Consider the following 18,875-nt stretch of genomic DNA (forward strand, 5'->3'; position numbering starts at 1 on the left):
TAACATATAGTAAGGATGAGCACGATGTTTAGCTAATTGCAAGCTTGTTTCAGAAATGGTGACAATTTTTTTCCATCATTATTGAACATCATTATAGGAGTATTAAGTTGAATGAGTTAGAATTAAATGTTTAATTAATCATTAGAAAATAGACATTAAGAGAATAAATCGTTATGCAAGTACTTTTACTTTTAATACTTAAAGTACATTTAAAATCAGGTACTTTTTACTTAATGGTTGTCATTGTGTTACTTGTAATTTTACTAAAGTAAATATTTATCTGGATATTTGTACTTTTACTTAAGTACAAATAAGTGTACTTAAGTGTGTGTGTGATAGTGCCTATAGACTTTAACAACCATCAGCCGTCTTTAATGCTGTAGAGAGATGCTTGTGGGTGGAAGGAGATGTTGTGACAGTGATGGTTGTGTTGTAATAAACCGGTTTGTCCCCTCAGGCCACACTCGCTCAGATGGGAAAGTCTGGTTCTCGCTGTAGCTCGAGGGCATCTTTTTACAAATGACTGAGTGAAAGAAGTGCCACAGGTGACGTCTCCACGCTCGTTTAGTGAATTACACTAATGTCTGGTGATTCTTCTCATGGGATTTAAAGTATTTTGTCTCCGTTATTTAGGGCGGGTGCCGGCGTTTAGTGTGATGCTGTTTGACTGAATGGTAAAACAATATACTGGAACAAATTATTGTGAGCATAATAAACCAAATATAAGATTTATATCATATGATGTAATTAAGCTGTATCACACACGAGTGCAGTTATTCCCCCCGAATGGCACGAGTGCAAATGTGACGCTGATTTCAATAAATAAGTTAATATTGCATTATATTTTAGACACAATATTGTCTTTTTTTTTGTTGCCTATAAAGCCGTAGCAGAACGACTGTGTTCTCCGTGCTACACAATGGAGCTTCTGAATGAATTCGCGTTTTGAACGAATCGGGTGAACCAATGATTCATAGATCCATTCATTAAGAGAGGCATTTACTTAATTCCTTAATGAATCTGCGGTTCGAGTAAATCAATCGGGTGAATTGATTCAAATATTGGCTCATTAAGAGAGGCATTTACTTAATTACTTAATGAATCTGCAGTTCGAGTAAATCAATCGGGTGAATCGATTCAATGATTCATTCATTAAGAGAGCCATTTACTTAATTCCTTAATGAATCTACGGTTCGAGTGAATCAATGATTCATTCATTAAGAGAGTCATTTACTTAATTCCTTAATGAATCTGTGGTTTGAGTGAATCAATCGGGTGAATCGATTCAATGATTCATTCATTAAGAGAGCCATTTACTTAATTCCTTAATGAATCTACGGTTCGAGTGAATCAATGATTCATTCATTAAGAGAGTCATTTACTTAATTCCTTAATGAATCTGTGGTTTGAGTGAATCAATCGGGTGAATCGATTCAATGATTCATTCATTAAGAGAGTCATTGACTTAATCTTTAATAAATCTGTGGTTCGAGTGAATCAATCAGGTGAATTGATGATTCATGATTCATTTATTAAGAGAGCCATTTACTTCATTCCTGAATGAATCAGCCGTTTCAATTAATCGAATGAATGAATGATTCAATGACTTCCTCGTTCAGACATTTACCGCCAGTCTTATTTAGAGTAGGCCTATCATTTAATTAAAAAACAAATAACCCATATTAATAAAAAAAACTTAAAGGTATAGTTCACCCAAAAACTCATAATCTACTACATAACAGTTTATGTGTAAAAAAATCTGTGTTGAATCAAATAAAACATTTTAGTTACTTTTGAAGTACTTTTAAAGTCTATTTAATGCTTTTCTCATTTAACACAATAATGACTTTAAATAATAATTTGAGGGTAATTTAATCTGTGATTAATTTGTGAATAATTCGATTAATTCATTGCCACATTGAGTAATTAAATAGCCTTAAAATCATATTTTTTTAATCGTTTGACAGCCCTATATACACTTGCACAACCGTTAAATATTTTCACATTTATTTTGTAATGTTTTTTGAAAGAAGTATCTTATGCTCACCAATTCATTTATTTCATCAAAAGGATTAATAATGTGAAATATAATTTATATTGCAGTTTAGATGCTACATGGTACTTCCAATAAACGTTATAATTTACATTTTGTTTTTTACAGCAAACTAGTCATAAATGTGCAGATAATGCATGAATAGTTATGAATATGCTAAATACTGTTTAAATGAATCAGAATGCATTGAAAACTGATAGTCCCCTTTTTTTCAGTCATATAATTGTGGCCTGTTATTCATAGGCGTTCTTTCGTCCTGAGTTCATTCTTTCATTTAATTATGTGGATGTATTTTCAAGTCATTTATTCTGAGCCTCGTAATTTATGGCAGGAAGGGGTTTATAGGACAGCCGTGAAATTAACACCTGTTTTTCTCTGGGGATTGAAATTAATTAACCTACTACCTTAATACAGACCGTCCGTCACACGGGAAGTGGCGGTGTGTGTGTGTGTGTGTGTGTATGTGGCCCAGAAAACACATGTTGGATTGGACACCTGGGGTGGAATAGAGATAGTTTTATTAACTTTGTTTGAAACAACTAAAATAAACTTCTCATAACAGGCATCTTTAAAAAATCGGTGAATGATTTCAGCCATTTTACTAACTAAGTATTGACATACATATATATATATATATATATATATATATATATAGAATAAGTTAACACACCCATACTAAAGCTGACTAAAAAGATGAATAAAAAAAACATCTTTTGGAAATTGATCTTAATGTCTTATTTTAAAAAAAAATGAGGGGAAATCCAGCTTTTAAAGACACCAATTTTCTTTTTGAATGAACAATGTATTATACATTTTTGGTTTGATTTGCTTTGAGAGATAATCTTATGGAAATACCCCACGTCGATCTCCAAAATAAAAGTTTGTGTTTACATAATGTATGTGTATAGTTATTGTGTATATATAAATACACACACATGCATGTATAAATGTAACAAAATTGTGTTATTTATATATAAAATATTTATATCTATATATAATATAAATTATGTATAAATACATGCAAATATTCCTATTAGGGCTGTCAAACAATTAATCGCGATTAATCGCATCCAAAATAAAAGTTTGTGTTTAGATAATATATGTGGGTGCGCTGTGTATCATTATTTTATATATATAAATATACACACATGCATTTATATTTATATATAAAATAAATTGTGCATAAATCTATATACAGTATATACATGAAAATATTTCTTAAATATATACAAACATGTGTGTGTATTTATGTATATAAAATAATGATACACAGCGCACCCACATATATTATGTAAACACAAACTTTTATTTTGGATGCGATTAATCGCGATTAATCGTTTGACAGCCCTAATTTCTATATACATGCATGTGCAATTAATCGTTAAATCAAAAATTTTATTAATCAAAAATAAAATTTTGTGGTTACATAATATGTGTGTGTACTGTGTATAATTATCTTATATACATAAATACACATACATGCAAGTATGCAAGTATATATTTAAGAAATGTTTACATGTATATACTGTATGTATATTTATTCATAATTTGTATTATATTTAAATATAAATATTTTCTTAATATTTGTTATAATATTCTGTGTGTTTATGCATACAAGATAATTATACACAGTACACACACATATATTATGTAAACACAAACTTTTATTTTGGATGCGATTAATCGAGATTAATCGTTGACAAGCACTAATATATATATATATTAGGGCTGTGCAAAAGTTAATTGCGATTAATCGCATCCAAAATAAAAGTCTGTGTTTACATAATATATTTGTGTGTGCTGTATATAATTATTTTGTATATATAAATACCTATGCATGCATGTATATATTTAAGAATTATTTGCGCTTAAATTGTGTATATATTTATAAATACATAATCTATATAATATAAATATAAATATTTTTAATATGAATAACACATTTTCTTAAATATATACATGCATGTGTGTGTATTTATATATACAAAATAATTATATACAGCACACACAAATATATTATGTAAACACAGACTTTTATTTTGGATGCGATTAATCGCAATTAATTTTTGCACAGCCCTAATATATATATATATATATATATATATATATATATATATATATACAGCTACTTTAGCATGAATAAGATCTTTTGAGATCAGCACTGGCCACTGTCCTTCTGTTCTGGACATGAGTAATGCATGTTGTCTCTAAGTGAATCTTTCAGTGATTCCACATAACATAATAATGAGCAGAACCCTTTCGCGCGCCGTCCGCTCCGGATGAGTTATGTCTGCTGTGGCGTCTCCATGGTGTGTTGCTATGGTGACGTCTTGAGCAAACTTCGCAAGATACCATCGTCGCATCGTCTCATATTTCAGTGTTTATAGCCGAGACAGAATTTTTTGTGGTGTTAAACAGCTAATTTTAACAAGTTTGCATTTTTTTATGTGGCTGCAACCAGTGTTTGGTGTAACTAATTACTGTAATTTAATTACTTTTCCCTTGAAAATGTAAAGTAATGGATTACTCTTCATTTATCTGTAATTTAATTACAGTTACTTCTGATGTAATTGAGGTAAATAATGTGTACAGATCAATCCAATCTCACAGCGATTCGTATGCATTTTATGAGGTGTCTAAATATTATGACCGCACTCGTACAAATTCGAATGAATTATTGTAAAATATGCATGAAAAAAGTGTGAAATGTCATGAGATCAGACATAAAACAGTAGTGGGTTTAACATCAAAATGTATTGTCTGATGCTAAAAAGTATGTTTTTATAATGTTGGTCAGTTTAAGGATAATTGATGCAATTTTATAGTATTTATTTGAAAGAATTAAAACAGATTCATGTCTATCCTTGTATTATTCAGCTGGGTGAGATTGATATGGGATTTTGAAAATAATTAGTAATTAAATACTTTTTAGAGAGAGTAATCAGTACAATAATCTAAGTACATTGTTGAAGAGGTAATTAGTAACTAGTAATTAATTACTTTTTTAGAGTAACTTACCCAACACTGGCTGCAGCAAAGTTTCTTCTGCTCACCAAGGCTGCATTTATTTGATCAAAAATACAGAAAAAATGTGAAATATGAGTTGTTTTCTATGTGAATATACAGTGAAGTTTCAGCATCATTACTCCAGTCTTCAGTGTCACATGATCCTGCAGAAATCACTGGAATATGAGGATCATATAGTTGTGCTGCTTTGTTTTTGTGGAAACTGTAATGCTTTTTTTCAGGATTCATTGATGAATAGAAAGTTTAAAAGTACAACATTCATTTTAAATATAAATCTTTTGTAACATCATAAATGTGTCACGTTTGATCAATGTAATGCGTCTTTGCTAAATAATAAAAAAAGTGAAGAGTGGTGTAACTTTAACTGTCTGTTTCTTCAGTTTGTGGCGCATCCGAACTGTCAGCAGCAGTTGTTGACGATCTGGTACGAGAATCTGTCCGGTCTTCGGGAGCAAACCATTCCCGTCAAGTTTCTGGTGGTTTTGGTGGTGGGACTGGGACTCCCCCTGCTGGCTGTGGGGTATTGGTTCGCCCCGTGCAGTAGGGTAAGACGCTAGAATACTTGATTCTAATTGGTCTGATCCCAATTAACATTCACTGAAAACATAAACACACTCATCCGGGTTACAGAAGTCAGTACGCTTGCTAGTGAGCCAATAAAATATAAAAAAATCAGTGGAATCAGTATTTTGTGTGCAATTATTTAATTATGCCGTCCATAATAAATAGCCACGTTTAAAGAAAGGGAATTTTTCCCAGAATTGCATGATATAAACTCATAATTGCAAGTTATATGTCACAGTCACATTTGCGTGTAGAAATATCCATGTCAGATTTGTGAGATAAAAAGACTTTAATTTTTTTTAAACAAGCTTCCATATGCTCCTGAGTGCTTTTAGAGGAAAAAGCTGTTTATAAATGCTGGTCTAGGACCAGTTTTCTCTGTAATAAAAGATTATTGGCGAAACTCTTTTTAATGATAATAAATAAGTGTTGTTACACTGTAAAAAAATATTTTCAAGAACATATTTTCTCTTGTCATATCAACTTTATGATAATTTATTTAGTTGAGATAACTTATTATTTTGAGTTTCTGATGATTAAATTAATCTCCTTCATTGTATTAGTTCAATCAACTTAAAATTTTAAGGTAACCCAGGTTACTCACTTTTTTAAGTTAAACCAACAATATTTTTTTTACAGTGTAGTAATCACATTTTTTCTTTTGTCAAATCAACTTAAATAATTTATTTAGTTCAGATAACATATAATCTTGAGTTTCTGATGATTAAATCATTCTCATTCATTGTATTAACTCACTTTTTCCTGTTCAATGAACTTACAATTTTAAGGCAACCAGGTTACTTACTTTTTTAAATTAAACCAACAATATTTGTAAAGTGCATATCCTCATGGTGTTGGTTCACCCTCCGCCTATGATCAGAAACTTCATATTTGGTGTTGTTTTAATGTAGATTTTGGTCTATTTCTGTGTGATGTCATTGTTTTGGTGACTGTCTGTTGTGTAGATCATAAAATAAGTGTGCAAAATGTGAAATCCCCCCCATTCTATACGGTGAATATACAGGGCTGTGTATTCCCTAGTGGCTGGAAAACATTATTTCAGACATAATTACTTTTTTGCATTTGGATATACATTTAGACAAAGTTAAAAAAAGCTTAAAAAATTCACGTTTATTTCATCATTACTTGCTGTTGTGTTTCAAAAAGTAAATCCTTCCCTTTTAATCACCGTAGTGAGTGTGTGTTTGTTATTAGACGTATTTGTTAATCTGCTCTTCCGTGTTTTCTCAGCTTGGTAAAATACTACGCAGTCCTTTTATGAAGTTTGTTGCTCACGCGGCCTCCTTCATCATCTTCCTGTGTCTGCTGGTGTTCAATGCGTCCGATCGGTTTGAGGGAATCACGACCCTTCCCAACGTCACCGTGACGGACTACCCGCTCCAGATCTTTAGAGTCAAGACCACACAGTTCTCCTGGACGGAGATACTGATCATGGTCTGGGTTGCAGGTAATGCACGACATCAGCATATGCAATTTTTAATTACACTACATGAAGATTTAGACATTTGATGAGAAATTCATCTCATTACTGACTTGGAAAAGCAATTGAGATATTGACGAGATCTCATTTGTGATTTTTTTTTTCATGCATAAAATAGTCAGTTTTAGTAGCCTAGGACATTTAATTAAGAGACTGATCTATCATGTGTCAGAAATAGAGTTCCTCACTCCAGGAACGATCAGGACGGTCAATGAACCTCTCGATTGTTTCGTCCTGTTGAGACTGACAGAGAGAGAGAGAGTTTGAGTGCATTAGAGCCGGTGATCTCTGAAGTGAATGAAAATGATGTGTTTTCTTAAACACTTGTCTAAAAAATAGTGTCGCTTCCGACATTGCGACAGTTTTCAGTAGCATGACCGAACATTGCTCATCCGTTTCCAAAACCGTGAAGCTTTTTCTAATCTGCTTTCCTACAGCAAGAACTGTGAATCATTTTAGTGAATCAGTTCATTGGGAAAGTAACCATTTGAATCAGAAGTTCAAAATGTTCAGTTTTGTCCTTTCATGGCTTTAGTTTTAACATATTTCGTTTAATCACTAGATTATGAATTGAGTTTTTTTTTTCATTATTTACTGTGATATGTTCAAGATTAATTTGTTATTTTTGCACTGATAAATATTGTAGAATAAACAGGTGAAATTTGAAAAATTTGAATATGATGCAAAAGTTTATTTATTTCAGTAATTCAACTTAAAAGGTGAAACTAATATATTATATAGACTCATTACATGCGAAGTGAGAAATTTCAAGCCTTTATTTGTTATAATTTTGATGATTATGGATTACAGATATGAAAACCCCTGCAATATGAAAGTAAAAATTAGAGTATTGTGAAAAGGTTTTCATATCTGTAATCCATAATCATCACAATTATAAGAAATAAAGGCTTGAAATATCTCACTTTGCATCTAATGAGTCTATATAATATATTAGTTTCACCTTTTAAGTTAAATTACTGAAATAAATAAACTTTGGCATCATATTGTAATTTTTTGACTTTCACCTCCAATTTTCTTATGTTTTTGAAAGAAATCTCTTCTCTAAGGCTGTGTTTATTAATCAAAAATTCTATAAAAACAAAGAAATATTATAATTGTATATTTTCTATGTGAATATATAGTAAAGTGTAATTTACTCCTGTGATCAAAGCTAAATTTTCAGCATCATTACTCCAGTCTTTTTAATGAATAGAATGTTTAAAACAACGTTTATTTGAAATAGAACTTTTTGTAACACTCACTGTCACTTTTGATCAATTTAATCACGTGTCCTTTCAGAATAAAAGTATCAATAGTATTAAAAGTATTATTTTTAACACTAAATTATTAATTAGTGTAAATCTGTACCATGTGTTATCAGTTATATATTAAAATGCATCAAACAGCCTTTATGAGTTTAAAGTATTTTTAAGTAACATGTAGTGTGGCTTACTACTTTACTTTTTAAAGGGCATCTTGACTGTAGTTAATCTAGTTAGTATCGTTTAGGAAGGCAGTTCCACTTGAAGAAACAAAAAAGCACGTGATATTTCTAGCCGTTTACAACGAGGCGTGTTCATTCATCATTGTCATATTGTGAAATAGATTTAGTAATGCGAGGCTTTCGCAGGCAATGCATCATTGAGAGCTCAGATTGGACTGAGTTTAGAACCTTTTCCCATTTGTGTTGTGGTTCAGAGAGTCCATTACATGTGATGTAAGACAATGTTTTACTGTTTCAATGCTGGACAAGAAGAGCAAGTCCTCATCTGAGACATTTATGTGCATCTGTTATTCGTTAAGAGGAAAGCAATGAGTTTAGAGATTTTTTGGGACTATTTTGATCTTCCAGGTTTGAGGATGTGACTCATTCCTGCACTTTTGCTGCAGTGCCTGTTATGTGACGTGTTCTCTTGCATGGTGCAAAAATCCCAAAGTGTTGTTTGGTTTCCACCTTGAAAGTGACAGGCTTTCAGTAAATGACGACACATTTGAGATGTTGGAGTGGAAAAGCCATCTTCGCTGTGTTAACTGATCGAACCTGCTTGGATTGTGAAAGTGAAAAGTGCATTAGTGGTGTTATTTTTCACTCTATAAGCCAGAAGAGTGTCGCCCTGTGAACACTCGAAGTGCATGAAGTGGAAGTGATGTATATCCGAGTGAAACTGGAACAAGAACATTGTGGGCGGGGCTTGATTTTGATTTTGTCTGTGGGGATTTGATTGGATGGTTGTGGTTTTGTTATTGGCTGATCTCATGTGAGTGACAGGTTGCTCCGCCCACATCATCAGAGAAGAGGAAGATATTCTGATTCAAGATTATTAAAACAATAATGATGTGCACCGATAAATCGTTTAGAGTAAAAACTGCAATATTCCATTAAAATAAGAATCATAGATATTTATGCCATCCATGAAACACAGATTAATCCTTTTTAATGTCCCTCAGTCAAGAGCAATGAGTGATTCTTCTTTGTCTTTTTTTGTTTGATTAACATTAAATAGTAAAACCACACTCGGCCTGTTTAGGCTGCCGTCACTTTAAGAGCGAATCGCACATGTTTTATTCCTAAACTGTTTACATTCACTTAAGACATTACTGACTATGTTTAAAAGGATACTTGCCAAGACAGACTTGTTGACAGTTTTGTTTAGTTTTGTCTGAGACAGCGAATCGAGTTCCCTTTTGATTCTTCTTGTGATTGAATATTTAAATAGGTGCTGCTTAAATTTTCGTGATGATACATTTTTATTCATGTTTGGTCACATTCTCGCAATTCTGTTTTGTTGGAATTCATAAAAACATTACTGGCCAACTGACGATTGACACCAATCGCCAACACCGATTTTTACTTAATTTTAGGCCCTGTTTGTACATTCAGTTTAGAATGTTCATTTAAAGTGTGTGTTTAGAATGTTCTCTAAAGATGTGTTCGGAATGTTCATTTAAGGGTGTTTAGAATGTTCGTTTAAAGTGTAAGATTTTAATGTTCATTTAAAATGTAAGTTTAGAATGTTCATTAAAGATGTGTTCGGAATGTTCATTTAACAGCCAGAATTCAAAAACTACTAGAAGGGCCACAAACAAGATTCAAAACAGTGTTGACGAATAATTTTTGTAATTATTTTCGTAAACCACATTTTTTCAAAGACGAAAACGAGACGATAACTAAATAAAAACTAGGTTTGAATGACAAAAACTATGACGAAAATGTTAGATAGTGACGATTTGCGAAGCGGTCAATAGGCTAATAAAAATAATAGGACTAGCAGAACTAGTGAACAGCCCATGCAGCAGGATAGGGCAGCAGAGCTCACCAGGATCATCCGTCTGGATCCGCCGTGTCTGATGATAGCAGCCGTCTCTTTTTGCTTGATGTGGACTCTGACTCTGAATCACTCTCTGATGAGGAGGAAATGATAACTTGCACCCAGGAAGCGTCGCTGTCACTTTCCACCTCCGATTGTTCCCCTGCATCCCAATCATCACTCGTCAAGTTCTGAAGCATCTCCAGGGCCATGGTTCGAGTCATGTTCCTCTTCATTCGCTCATTCATTTTAGACATTTTAGCCTTGCAATATATATATATATAGCCTATAGATAACGTAAGTAGGTTATAGATAACTGTAGTCCGGTTTTATTTGCTTATTTCTGATCAACAACTAATGTAGAAATTATTATAGCAAACACCGCTACAGAGGTGACCGGACGGACCTTTCTGTTGACAGTTGAGAGAGAACACGATCAACCGCGGGATATTTAACGAAAAAATACCGCAAAATTCTATGGCCGAAATAGGTAAATATGTTCATTTTTTTTGTTTTGCCTTACGTTTACGTAACTTAATTTATATGAAAAGCATTTTAAATGAAAATACAGACAATTTTAGGAAAAGTCAGGTACCAGCAGGATTTTATTATTTTTTTCAACAAAGTTATTGTAGATATAAAATTCAAAACGGTCAAAATGACCGTTGTGGCCGTTCTAGTGTTAAAGGTGTTTAGAATGTTCATTTAAAGTGTGTGTTTAGAATGTTCATTAAAGATGTGTTCGGAATGTTCATTTAAAGGTGTTTGGAATGTTCTCATTTAACCCTTATGCTGCATTAGGGACATTTTTGGTCTTTTGCAGTTTAATTTCTTTGACCATTTTGGCTGTTTTAATGCAAATGGTATGAAATTTGGCAAAATTGTGACTTTTTGGATACATGTAAAAAATGTGATCCCATTTTGCAAAATATGTATAACACACACTGTGTAGATCAAATAGTAACACTCAGCACCATAAAGACCAAAAATGGCCCATTGAAACCCATTAAAACGTTGTTTAAATCTGAGGCTGTCAGTAATACATGAAACATGATTTTTGCACAAACATCCTTTCATTTTGAAGCAAAAGCATTATATTTGCATTATATAGTGTATTCCACCAGATGACGTCACTACATATTTATTCCCTATGGGTGGAAATGCACCTTATTTTAGGCAATAGGCAATGTTTAATAGGTGGCCATTTTTGGTCTCTAACGCGCTAAGTGGGATTTTTTGCAAAGTGGGACTGTGATAATCCAAATCTAAAGTTTTCTCTTTGCATTTAGTTTATTGAAAATAATTGAATTTTTGTGTTTTTTCCTCTTATACAAATCGATGGTTTCGCAAACAAAACTGGTAATTAAAGGGTTAAAATCCTGAAATTGAATACATTTTTGGTAGTTATGATGAGGACTGATGCTGATTAAAAGATTTAACTTGGTAAAAGTGGAACATAATAATAATATATAATATTTTAGGCAATGTTTAATATGTGGCCATTTTTGGTCCTTAATGCACTCAACGGTGTTAAATCTAATGCAGCACAAGGGTTAAATTGTGAGTTTGGAATGTTCATTTAAAGTGTAAGATTAGAATGTGCTTCTAGTGCTCATGCGAGTGTAACAGTGGTAAAGTGTGTGTGTGTGTGAAGGTTGATTAAAGTGGTGATGGTTGAGGTCTCCGCTTGACCCCTGACCTTCTCGCTTCAGCACCAGCTCCTGTTCTCACTGATTCCTCTGGCTTCTCTCATGGGAGTTTGGTGGAAGTGATGGATTTATACTTTTGGAGATTAAATCACCATCCTATCCCAGCATGCTTTCCGAGGCTGATTAAACTGAGCGACGTATTACTTGGATTTCCTTCGGCATTCTTCTAACTTAGATTTCAAATTAAAGTACAATGCATTTGTAGGTCATTGTTTTTACAGAATTTGCTGAGGCTTCATACAGAAAATGTTCTCCTCCAGCTCTTTGATTGTCTAATTAATTCAATCTCTCTCTCATCTCTTATATCCTCATATCTTAATATGAAAACCGGTGCACAGTGCTTCTTCTGCACTTTAATTGTCTTGTCTGATCAAGTGGGGAAATTTTACAGTTCAGTTTAAGTTCTATTTTCATAATGAAAATGTGTTGTTTCAATGTGTTTTCTGCAGGAATGATGTGGTCGGAGTGTAAAGAGCTGTGGACGGAGGGGCCGAGGGAGTACATCATGCAGCTCTGGAATGTTCTGGATTTCGGCATGCTCTCCATCTTCATCGCGGCGTTCACCGCACGGTTTTTCGCCTTCATGCAGGCCATGAAAGCCCAGGAGTATGTGGATGAGAATATCCAGGCCGCTGACCTCTCGCTGGTCACACTGCCACCAGACATCAGATACTTCACATACGGTGAGGAGAGCGCTGCTTCTTAAAGGTGTCATTTATACAACATCTAGTGGTGAGGATGCGAACTGCAACCGACAGAAGTTACGGTTGCCGGCGGGAAGTGATGTCGTCGTCTGAGACCGCGGAAAGCATAGATATCCATAATAAAGGCTAGATGTCTCGTCCGCGCTGCTGGCCAATGGAGTGTCGACGTCCGCACTGGCGGCCATCTTGCCACAGTCAGCTCGCTCACTCGTAACAGTGTGTTTTAATGGTGCATGCACTTTTTAAATAACCATAACTTGGTCGATTTTCAAACGTTTTATTTTTATTATTTTTTTATAAACGTCAGAGATGTAGTTATGACACTGCATACATATGAATAAGAAGTGTGTCAATAAATAATCATCCAGAATTATAGCCATGTTAATAACCTTTGTAAGTAACCAAACCGTTTGTAAATCCGTCAAGATTTCAACGATATAAGAGTATTTGTGTTTGTGCGGAAAACTTGCCTGTGACAAGATGGCCGCCGGTGATGACGATTAGAGACGTATGACATCTAACCTTTATTATGGATATCTATGGCAGAGAGTGGCCAGTTAATCAATGTGGTTTCTTTACATACAGGTGAAACTCCAATAATGTCATGCAAAAGTTCATTTATTTCAGTAATTCAGCTTAAAAGGTGAAACTAATATATTATATAGACTCATTACATGCAAAGTGAGATATTTCAAGCCTTTATTTGTTATAAATGCACTTTGCATGTAATGAGTCTATATAATGTATTAGTGAAATAAATGAACTTTTGCACGCACAATTTCCCCTGTAGATAAATGAAGAAATGATATATGTTATTGCGAATGCTCACATTGAAAGGAAGCAGTGTTGACTCTTTCAGCGAGAGATAAGTGGCTCCCGTCGGACCCGCAGCTGATCTCCGAGGGCCTGTACGCCATCGCTGTGGTCCTCAGCTTCTCTCGCATCGCTTACATCCTCCCGGCCAACGAGAGCTTCGGGCCGCTCCAGATCTCCCTGGGCCGGACCGTCAAGGACATCTTCAAGTTCATGGTGCTCTTCATCATGGTCTTCCTCGCGTTCATGATCGGCATGTTCATCCTCTACTCCTACTATCTGGGGGCAAAGGTCAATCCCGCCTTCACCACGTGAGTGACATGCACTATTATTGATTAGTCTTTTAAAGACATTTTTTTAATGAAAAAGACCTACATATTTACCTACATAGCTACAGCGCACTATTTGAGATAAAAAGGTGTAAATAGTTTAATAGGTCCACGTTCTTGTACTAGTCGACCACACTTCACACATATTTCTAAGTGCTTGAAGGCAATACATTTTTTTTAAAATATATTTTTATAATATTATTTTTTTATTTAAAAATTAAGGTTGTTTAAAAAAATGAAAATAAAAAAATATTTTGTATTTATTTTGTAACTATTTTATAACAGATTTTTTTAATATTCAATTTTTTTATTTTTATTTAAATTAAAAATTTCAAAATAAAAATAAATAAAAATTAAAAATATAATTTATTTTATCTTTTTTAGATTTAAGATTATTTGTATTTATTTTGTTATGGTTTTTAACCATTTTACTGTTGAATTTGTATTTTTTTTTTTTTTTAATTAAGATTATAAATAGCTTAATTCAAGTGAACTCCTTTTTTTCACAGTGAATTTTCCTTTTTTTTTTACTTTGAGTATGTTACTCATCCTGCCACAGTAAATGTGACTGTACGTGTGTGTGTGTGAGACGGTCGACTGCATGAGAACGTGTGCGGTCTATCAAGCGGAGACACCGTGAAAGTGTCAGTCCTGTGAAATGAACTCGGTTTTCCCACATCAGAAGTGCAGGAGCTCATTTCACAGCAGAGTGACTCCAACAGGACGAGGCTTGTTTCACAGCGAGAGAGAAGTCATGAAACAAGTCAGCTACTGTATCTACTCAAACAATACACACATTAATCTGAGTGGAGGATGTTCATTTCCACAGCTGAACGCAAATACGTTTGTGTTGCTGTCATCCTCCTCCCGGCGGATTCTCCTTAAAAGTGTTGAAATGTTGCGCCGGTGTCTGTTTTACTTTCTAGTACTTACAGTAATTGAGTGCTTGCTTTCCCAAGGCAAAATTAGTGAACCTTACGTTTTTTTTTTACTCGGATCAACCACTAAGCAAGTTCATATTTAAAGTCAACATTAAACAGCGTTGAAATGGTTAGCTAAATCTAAATCTATTTTTTAAAAAGTCATTTTAATTACTGAAAAAGAGTTTATATATATACTAATTTTATTTCAGTTATTTGTCAAGGCAACATTTCAAATTTTTCAAGTTCAAGTGCTAAAGTTACTAAAACTGAAATAAAATTAATTTAAGCTGTAAAGAAATGAATCACTAAATCACTAGTCCACTGTTGCAGTTATTACTCGCATATTTCATAACTCATAAAATAAATAAATAAAAATGTAAAATAAATAAAAATTTTAATCAATTAAATTTGAATGATTTTTCCATTTATTTTCTAATTTTCTATTGATTTTGTTTTACTTTTAAGTTGAATAAAAAAAATGTGATTATACCTTTTAAAAAAGCTAATAAAAGTTAATTCAAAATATGAATAAAAACTATAATAGTATATAAGAACACCAGCATTAAATCAAAATTCATCTGTGCACGAAAACACAAAAAAAGCTTGTTTTATAAATATTTTATGTCTTGCTGTTGCTCTGAAATGATTTTAATTTTCTCCTGAAGCTACAATGTGCTTTAATGTTTTATAGAGTCACAATCGAACTAATTCCTGGAGATAAAATACAGCTTATTTTTTGCTATGTTATTATATATGAAAATGTTATTTTTTGTGCATCTCAGATTATTAACAGGCCTTTTCACTGGTGAACTAAAAATGGTTTTGTATTTTTGCGTGCACATCTTTTCTTTCACATTACGGATGTAAAAAGTGTTCGTGTTGACCGTAAACGCTCTCGTCCCTCTCATCTGTGTTCGCAGGGTTGAGGAGAGTTTTAAAACGCTCTTCTGGTCCATATTCGGGCTGTCTGAAGTGTCCTCTGTGGTTCTGAAATATGATCATAAATTTATCGAGAACATCGGCTACGTGCTTTATGGGATCTACAACGTGACCATGGTGGTGGTTCTGCTCAACATGCTTATTGCCATGATAAACAGCTCGTACCAGGAAATAGAGGCGAGTTATTTCCACACAAACTATTTTCACTTGAATTAACCCTCTGATGGTCCTCGGTCACTTCTGACCGAATAATTTTCTGTTTTGAATTATTAAAAACCACAGCTTCATCGGAAGGTTATGATACTTGGTGACTTTTTTGGCATTTGGTATGTGAATACAAAAAAAAATTGAGGTCATGATCCGAGCATGCTAAGTGGTCGTAAAAAAATAGTCACACTCGTGGTCTTCGGTCAGAAATGACCGACCCATAGGAAATGAATGGGAAATTTACAAAAGTACAATCTACAAATTTAGTACAATCTACAAATCGGCCACGATTCTTAAAAGAAGTATACCACAGTAAAGGGGTGACGCTCTACAACATCAAGAGTGCAAAAAATGTACACCCACCCACACACACACACATACAAACACACTTTTATACACATACACACCAATAAATTCAGACTACAAAAAATCCGTTTTGAATTTTTAAAAATCACAGCTTTATCTGAATGTTACAAAACTTGGTGACAATTCTGGCATTAGGTATGTGAACACATAAAAAAATTGAGTTCATGATCCGAGCATGCTAAGTGGTCTTAAAAAAATTAGTTACGATTTTGGTCTTTGGTCAAAAATGACCCCCATAGGAAGTGAATGGGAAATTGACAAACACAAAAATTCACAATTTTTTTTTTTTTTTAACAAATTTTTTAATAAGAAATAGTTTTTGAGATTGTTTCAATTATGTATTCAAATCCACCAAAAAAAAAAATTTGTTCATAAACATCTGGGGAATTCACATGCCTCTCCATAGAGAGCTGTACATGTCATCCAGTGGTTACACCATCATTCTACGCTTTTTCTCTATACTGTAACCTGATGGTGCCTAGACTCTAGACTCTATATTAAACAAAAATACTGCATTAATATTTTACAAAAAAAAAAAAAAATATATATATATATATATATATATATATATCCATTGAAAAAATAGACCATAAATATTGCATAAATATTAATAAATTCAATCAAATTATCTCAAAATACTAAATTAAAAAGAATAAATATTATAGAACAAAAATAAATTGCATTGGTTTTACTGGGATTGAAGAAGTTTCATTTTTAGGCCTCCGGTCACTTCTGACCGGGAAGGCCCAGGACGTGGGTTAAGAGATCATAAAGTTCATCATAATCAAAATTTAAAGTCCCCCTGTGGTGAAAATCCAGCTTTTAATGTTGTTTATGTGTGTATGTGGTGTTTTAATACACTGTGTGTGCGTTGATAAGTGGACGGCATTGCCGAGTATTTCCTCCTGAAAACTGCAGTGAACCAAAGACGCGCTTTGAAACGGCTGGTGTTTCTGACGTAGCAAAGCAGATCTGAAGAGTGCAGAGCTGGTCAAACTGATGCTGTGTGTTTCTCGCAGGACGATGCCGACGTGGAGTGGAAGTTCGCTCGCTCTAAACTCTGGCTCTCGTATTTTGATAACGGCAAGACTCTCCCGCCTCCGTTCAGCATCGTCCCGAGCCCCAAGTCCTTCTATCTGTGTGTGAAGAGACTCCTGAACCTGCTCCGCTGCCGCAGACGCATGAAGAAAGATGTGGAGCTGGGCATGGACAACTCCAAATCCAGAGTGAGTGTGTGTGTGTGTGTGACTCTCTCCTCTGTCCTGACTCGGCTCTTCCCGTTCGCTCAGAGTTTACAGGATAAAGCGTCTCTCCTCACGTCCCTCTCTCTCTCTCGATTCATTCCCATCAGTCTGCCTCCGTTCTCTATATAAGACTGTTCGTTCTGTCAGGGAGAATAACTCGATAAGAGCACAGAATGCCTCCCAGTGTCATTCACTTATTGACCCGCTTCTGTGGTGTTTCCGTGATTTGTGCGCTTGTTTGGCCTGCGGTGTGAATCGATGCGCGAGGAAGAGAGGGGGAGGAAGTCTCTAGCCATGTTTCCATCGACACGTTTTTATCCGAATTAAGTGATATCGAATGCAAAAAGCCTTATGGAAACGGTAAAACTCGATGAAATTTCATGAAAATCGACTCAAATGAAATACGTTCGGTCTCATCGGATTTCGTTATACGGCTAATGCGATAAAAGCTGATGGAAACGTTTTTTGCCGAATAAATAATGAATTGCGATTAAGTTTTAGGCCCTTTTATGGTTGCAACACGTCAGAAGACGAGTTCGTTTCCGGCCAGTCTGTTTGCGCACGCATGGCGGATGTCAACAAAGACAGATGTAAGTGGTCGTCGGGCATAAACGGGCATCATCATAGCAATGTTTATAGCGTCTTTGTTTTCTTAGGTTAGTTTTGCTTGTTTTTACGCGGCTTGGTTGAGTTCTAATGTATAATGCATTCTGTTATTTCTAGTTAACAGAGTGCGGCGTTGCTATAACGCACCGTTGCCATGGTTGCCATAGTTCAGAGACGGAACAGACTATTTTCTTTAGCAGAAGCAATACTCGTTTTTAAATCAATAAACTCGTTTTTAAGTCAATATTTTGTGTCAAATTATTGATTTATTTGGTTGATTTATATGTAATAAGCAGGATAATATATACCCAGACAGCAAACTGACATTGAATCAACGTGGAAACGACGTCTCTCATGACATTTTGCTCATCGAATTAACGTTGAACCAACGTCAGACGCGGCATTCTTCAAAGCTAAATGAAAATCGAAAATTGGTTTGCTTTCATAACGTTGAAACAACGCGTTCATTTCAAGTTGATTTTCCGTTAGTTTTGAAAGAATGACGCGCCTGACGTTGGTTCAACGTTAATTCGATGAGCAAAACAATGTCAGATCAACGTTGTTTCTATGTCATGTTTCCAC

General features: G+C 34.2%; 1 protein-coding gene across 6 annotated transcripts in view; it reads left to right on the forward strand.

The window, feature by feature from the left end:
• Positions 1-18,875, forward strand: part of trpc3 (transient receptor potential cation channel, subfamily C, member 3) — a 42,607-nt gene that overhangs the window by 17,867 nt on the left and 5,865 nt on the right. For all 6 annotated transcript variants that reach the window (XM_089135120.1, XM_039655120.2, XM_089135116.1 and 3 more), the window contains 6 exons: positions 5,461-5,625; positions 6,896-7,112; positions 12,612-12,845; positions 13,726-13,990; positions 15,852-16,047; positions 17,463-17,669. In XM_089135120.1, the coding sequence (XP_088991246.1) occupies positions 5,461-5,625; positions 6,896-7,112; positions 12,612-12,845; positions 13,726-13,990; positions 15,852-16,047; positions 17,463-17,669 (1,284 nt within the window). The remainder of the gene's footprint in view (positions 1-5,460; positions 5,626-6,895; positions 7,113-12,611; positions 12,846-13,725; positions 13,991-15,851; positions 16,048-17,462; positions 17,670-18,875) is intronic.

The sequence above is a fragment of the Pimephales promelas genome, chromosome 9, assembly GCF_988280905.1.
Source record: "Pimephales promelas chromosome 9, fPimPro1.hap1.1, whole genome shotgun sequence".
NCBI lineage: Eukaryota > Metazoa > Chordata > Actinopteri > Cypriniformes > Leuciscidae > Pimephales > Pimephales promelas.